Here is a 5,196-nt window from a genome sequence, read left to right as displayed (position 1 = left end):
AACAGCAAGCACCTTGGCTACTCCTTAGTATCCGCCTAGAAATCTTCTTCTCGCTACTTTTTCCTCATTTGATGAGGACCAGTCTCCGCTTGCCTCCCTCATGCCCAAAAGGAACTCTGGGTAATTCGGCCGTTCCATGACAAGGGAAGACCCCCGATTTTCATTTCATAGATTTTCTTATGAGTGTGGAGCCACCCAGTCCTACCAGCAAAATACAGCATCGATTGAAGTTATTAGCTTTCAAAACTTGTTCAAATTGTATCGGTAGGTCCTGGAATTCGCCCACAGAAAGGCCAGAGAGACGACTTCACTGGTGCTGTGAACCACCATGTTTACAACAGAGCAATTTAGGCGTTTCAGTCTGCATGAAATCATCTCTCACCTCTGTCTCGAGAAGACCAGACACGCACGGTTCTTACGTTACGTTTGTGCCCCTGTAGAATCAACCGAAATCTCAACTCCTTGTCGAAAGTTAACCAGCATCTTAATATTTTTGGTAGGCTACAATATTTTAGATTGTTTTGGAAATGCTTGAGCCAAATGTCAAGTTTCTTGCTAATATCACACGCTGATCTTAAGTCATCCCATGGGATCTTTTGTACATCGGCTTGGAAGGCGGGTACTTTTTTAGTGTCCGAAGGACGTGTAAATATAACTCGATGGATATGACGTACGGATGATTTAGGAATAACTGCGTAAATTGGTTGATAGTCACTAAGAGCGGTATTAAGGACACCAGTACGCGAAAAAATGCTTGGAGTCGATGTAATCAACAAGTCAATCAGCGTAGAGCCTTATTGTGTATGTCTTGTGCACTCAGTTATCATTTGAGATAAACTATTAGCGTTGATGAACTCAATTGCTCGTTTAGATTGATTCGTTTAGATTAGTCCTTTAGATTACAGTTTCGACCCATGATGATAACTTCTTTTCCCTTTCTTGTTTCCATTCGCATCACATCGTCTAGATAGTCAAAAAAATGTGGAGTGAGGATAGTCCGGTGCTCTGTATGCACATCCAATTACGTAGTTGGTATTCCGCAGCTTTAATTCTAACCATAGGACTTCTATACCATCTTCTTCAATGTCATTTCTCCTTTTAGCTTTAATACCATCCATGATGTAAACTGCACATCCCCCTCCTCTACGGTCCTTTCGGTCTCGTCGCATTAACTGATATCCATTGAGAGTTAACTCATGATCACTAACTGACTCATTGAGCCCGGTTTCAGTTAACAAAATTGCTAAAGGTTTATTATGTTGAAAAACTATTCTTAACTCGTCAATAGTGCGGCACAAACTGCGGCAATTTAAAGAAATCATCCATGAAGACCCTTTTTCGACGATTCTCTTCTTGGTTGATAAAGTGTTTTCAGTATTCGAATCACCAGGATTTACTTCAGCGTCTCCACAGAGCAAGATGATTTGTTTCGTAGCCACTGAACTGGAATAGTAAGCGACGCGACCACTAGAATATTTTTCAAGCCTTTGTTTAAACCTCCCATTTGTTCTTTTCACGCCGGAATACAATAGCGGATTCCAGGTTGAAAATAATATGCAAATATCAAGGTCGAAGGTAAATGAGGTAAGTGATCAAGGTCGAAGGTAAATGAGGCTTAGTGATAAAGAGTTCATATTATGGGAATCAGCCAGGAATGATGAATCAGTTGTAAAGGTTCCATTATCTGCATCAACCCCGAATCAACCAGTTATATCAGTGTCAAATTGGTAAGGAATCTAGTTTGAATGCAAATGAGGTCCCGTATATACAGAATTCAGTACCCAAGCAGGGCTGTATGTCCAGTGATCCATGTTTTCCTGTCAGCACTAGTGAAAGTAAGGTACAAGACTAACAACTAGCATAGATTCAATAGTAACTCGGTCCAGCTTTCACCCTTTGGATGTAGTCAAGTTCTCTGGTGATCCATTCGAATACTTAAGCTTCGCTTCCATGAAATGGTTGACTCTCAGAACATTTCTGAAGTTCAGAAAATGTCTCGATTATTGAATTGCAGTTTCTTGATGGCCAAGCTAGACGTGCTATGGCTGGGTTTGAAGGAGTGCTTGGGGTTTATCAAGGGCTCTCAAACTGTTGGAGAAGCGTTTCGGACAACCACATGTTGTAGCAAAGGCATGTATTGATGCTTTGGTAGAAGGAGCAAATATCTCAAGCAGTGATAGACAAGGCCTGCGTAAATTTGCTTATCGTTCAAGAACCTTGTATGAGACTTTGCAATCCATTAACGCTCTCTCTGAAATGAACATGACCAATTTGGCAAAAATGTCGCGAAGGCTACCGGTTGCACTTCAGGTTAAGTGAAGAGACGAAGCTCAGCGTATCAGAGAGAAAGGGAGGTCCCGAGTCTCAAAGAGCTGGTAGAATTCATAGAAAGGAGGGCTGAAGCAGTCGATGACCCCATATTTGGCAAAGTTGGTGAAGTAAGCAGAAGCTTTGTGAAACAACCAGCAAAGGGCAACAGACGAGCCCCGCCTTTGGAGCCCACAGCACAAGCTGGATCCAGAGTGACAACATTTGCAACGCAGCTTGGATCACATACCCAAGAAAGCCAGAGCACCCAAGGCAGGGGTTCAAAAGTTTCAATGTCAAGAGGCACCCCATTCAGTCTGGAAAATGCTACGGCTTTGAGGCCTCTCATAAGATAGAACATTGTCCTGATTTCACCAGCAAGTTTGTTAGGCAGAGAATGGTCTTCGCGAGATAAAAGGGAATGGCAGTGAACTGTCAGATCAGCAGATGGAGCAGTTTCGTAGACTTGAGGACATTGACATGAACAAGAGTTCAAGGAAGGGAATGTCAGTTGAAGACCGAGAGTCGTTGAATAAGATGAAAACTCTATTTGCCTTGTGAATGGGCACTACTCAGTGGGAATGTTGTGGAAGAATGAATACCCTTGGTTACCACACAACAGACGAATGGCTGAAGTACGGCTGCAATCTCTGAAGAGAAAGTTGAAAGGTGATGAGAATTTTCATCGGAAGTACAGAGACTTTATGGATAACCGTTCTCCGCAAAAGATGTGTCAGGAAGTTGACTGCAGAAGAAGCTGAGCGTCGAAGCAGAAGGACTTGGTACTTGCCTCACCATGGTGTATTCCACCCCCAAAAGAAAGACAAGATTCGTGTTGTGTTTGACGCGGCAGCCCTCCATTATGGAGTGTCACTAAACAGGCAGCTTCGCCAAGGCGCTGACCTTACGAACAGCTTGCTTGGTGTTCTACTGAGATTCAGACAGGATCCAACTGCACTTGTTGCTGGTATTGAGGGAATGTTCAATCAGGTAAAGGTACCGCCTGAAGATGCTGACGCTTTGAGATTCCTTTGGTGGGAAGACAACAATCTAGAGCAACCGTCAGAATTCCAAATGACCCGTCACATCTTTGGTACCTAAGACTCCCCTAGTTGTGCAAATGTCTGCCTAAAAAGAGGTGCAGAAGATAACAGAGAAAACTTCAGTGAAGACACTGAAGACAATAAAGACATTACGATAAAGACATTACAATAACAAAATATATAGAATATAACAAATAAAAGTTATAGTAGCAATTTTATTCTTTTTACCCTTTTATTTGTTATATTCTATATATTTTTTTATTGTAATCTCTTTATTGTAATGTCCTTTTTATTGTGATGTCTTTCGTAATTCAGCCTATGGCTGTAAGTTATTAAGACAATAAAGCATCTATCTATCTATCTATCTATCTACCTATCTATCTATCTATCTATCTATCTCAAATGCTGTCAAGAAAGACTTCTATGTAGACGACTTTATCAAGTCGGTGAAGACTGTAGACGAGGCAAAGTCATTGGTGGATGAAGTAACAAGCTTACTTGGTGAAGTCGGACTTAGACTGACAAAATGGATGAGCAATAGTCGTGATGTACTGTCTGTGATACCGGACGAAAAGCGCTCAAGACCGAACCTGGACTTGGATCTCCCAGTACAAAGAACACTGGGAGTCCAGTGGGATGTAGAAAGGGGTGTCTTCCTATTCAAGGTTCTTGAACCTAACCAACCACTAACAAAGCGTAGAATTCTGTCAGCAGTAAGCTCTCTGTATGACCCTATGGGATTTGTCTGCCAAATTGTACTGGAAGCTAAGAAGATCTTACAGAAACTTTGGAAACTGAATCTGGGATGGGATGATGAAATTCCTGAAGACCTGCAGTGCCACTGGAATAAGTGGAAGAATTAGTTGCAATTGCCTGCCTTGTCACAAGTTCAGATACCACGGTGCCATCTTGCTGATCAGACAGAAGTACTTGATGTATCTCTGCATTTGTTCTCAGATGCTTCTGAGGACGGTTGTGGCATGTGGTCTTACCTCATATTTGTTCCTGCAAGTGGACCTATCAAATGTTCATTCCTGGTTGGAAAGTCCAGAAGTTCGCCTATGAGACCGATCTCGATCCCGAGGCTTGAACTGCAAGCAGCTACATTGTCTTTAAAGATGTACAGAGTGTTAATAGATGAGCTGACGTACAAGATTAGCGGCGCCACATTCTGGGCAGATTCTCATACCACTTTGCAGTATATCAAGAATGACAGCAAGCGTTTTCAGACATACGTTGCCAACCGTGTAATTGAAATACGTGAGTTGACTACCCCTGATCAATGGAGACATTGTCCAGGACGAATGAATCCCGCCAATGAAGCCTCACGTGGTCTAAAGCCTCAGAAACTATCTAGTCAGCATCGCTGGTGGCGAGGGCCAGAGTTTCTGTGGGAGCCAGAAGATCGTTGGCCGAATGCAGCAGTGGAAGAAGTTTCAGACGATGATCCAGAAGTGCGAGCTTCAACAAATGTCCACCGAATCGGTGTCGAGAAGCATGATGGTGATGTTAACTCCACCATCACTACCAATGGTGATGACGCATTATCGAATGTAGGAAGAGGACTAAAGGAACTTATTGGGAGCTGCGGTTCGTGTTAACCTTACAGCGCCGGGTCGCTTAGATAGTCCGGTTTTGTCACTGGATCATGAGTAAGAGAGCTGGGGGTGTCACTGAATCATTGACTTTGGAGGAACTTAATCAAGCAACCCATGTAATTGTCCGCAGTGTCCAGAATGAATGCTTTCTTGAAGACGTCAAAGCATTAAAGAAGGATAAAGAAGTCAAGAAATCAAGAAGGCTAGCAAACCTGAAACCAGCGTTACTAAATGGAACCTTGCGAGTT

At 42.7% G+C, this 5,196-nt stretch overlaps 1 protein-coding gene across 1 annotated transcript; it reads left to right on the top strand.

Annotated features, from left to right (window-relative positions):
• The first annotated feature begins 4,330 nt into the window (after window positions 1-4,330).
• Window positions 4,331-4,951, top strand: LOC138021276 (uncharacterized). Its single transcript, XM_068868124.1, has one exon. The coding sequence runs from the start codon at window positions 4,331-4,333 to the stop codon at window positions 4,949-4,951; it is 621 nt and encodes a 206-aa protein (XP_068724225.1).
• Window positions 4,952-5,196: the final 245 nt, after the last annotated feature.

This window comes from Montipora capricornis, chromosome 10 (genome assembly GCF_036669925.1).
Source record: "Montipora capricornis isolate CH-2021 chromosome 10, ASM3666992v2, whole genome shotgun sequence".
In the NCBI taxonomy this organism is placed as follows: Eukaryota; Metazoa; Cnidaria; class Anthozoa; order Scleractinia; family Acroporidae; genus Montipora; species Montipora capricornis.
Note: the sequence above shows the minus strand (reverse complement) of the source record. Positions and strands in the feature narration are given on the sequence as shown.

What these genes read in the sequence shown, in the direction of transcription:
- LOC138021276 (XM_068868124.1), top strand. Translation starts at nt 4,331, where the DNA reads ATGTGGTCTTACCTCATATTTGTTCCTGCAAGTGGACCTATCAAATGT.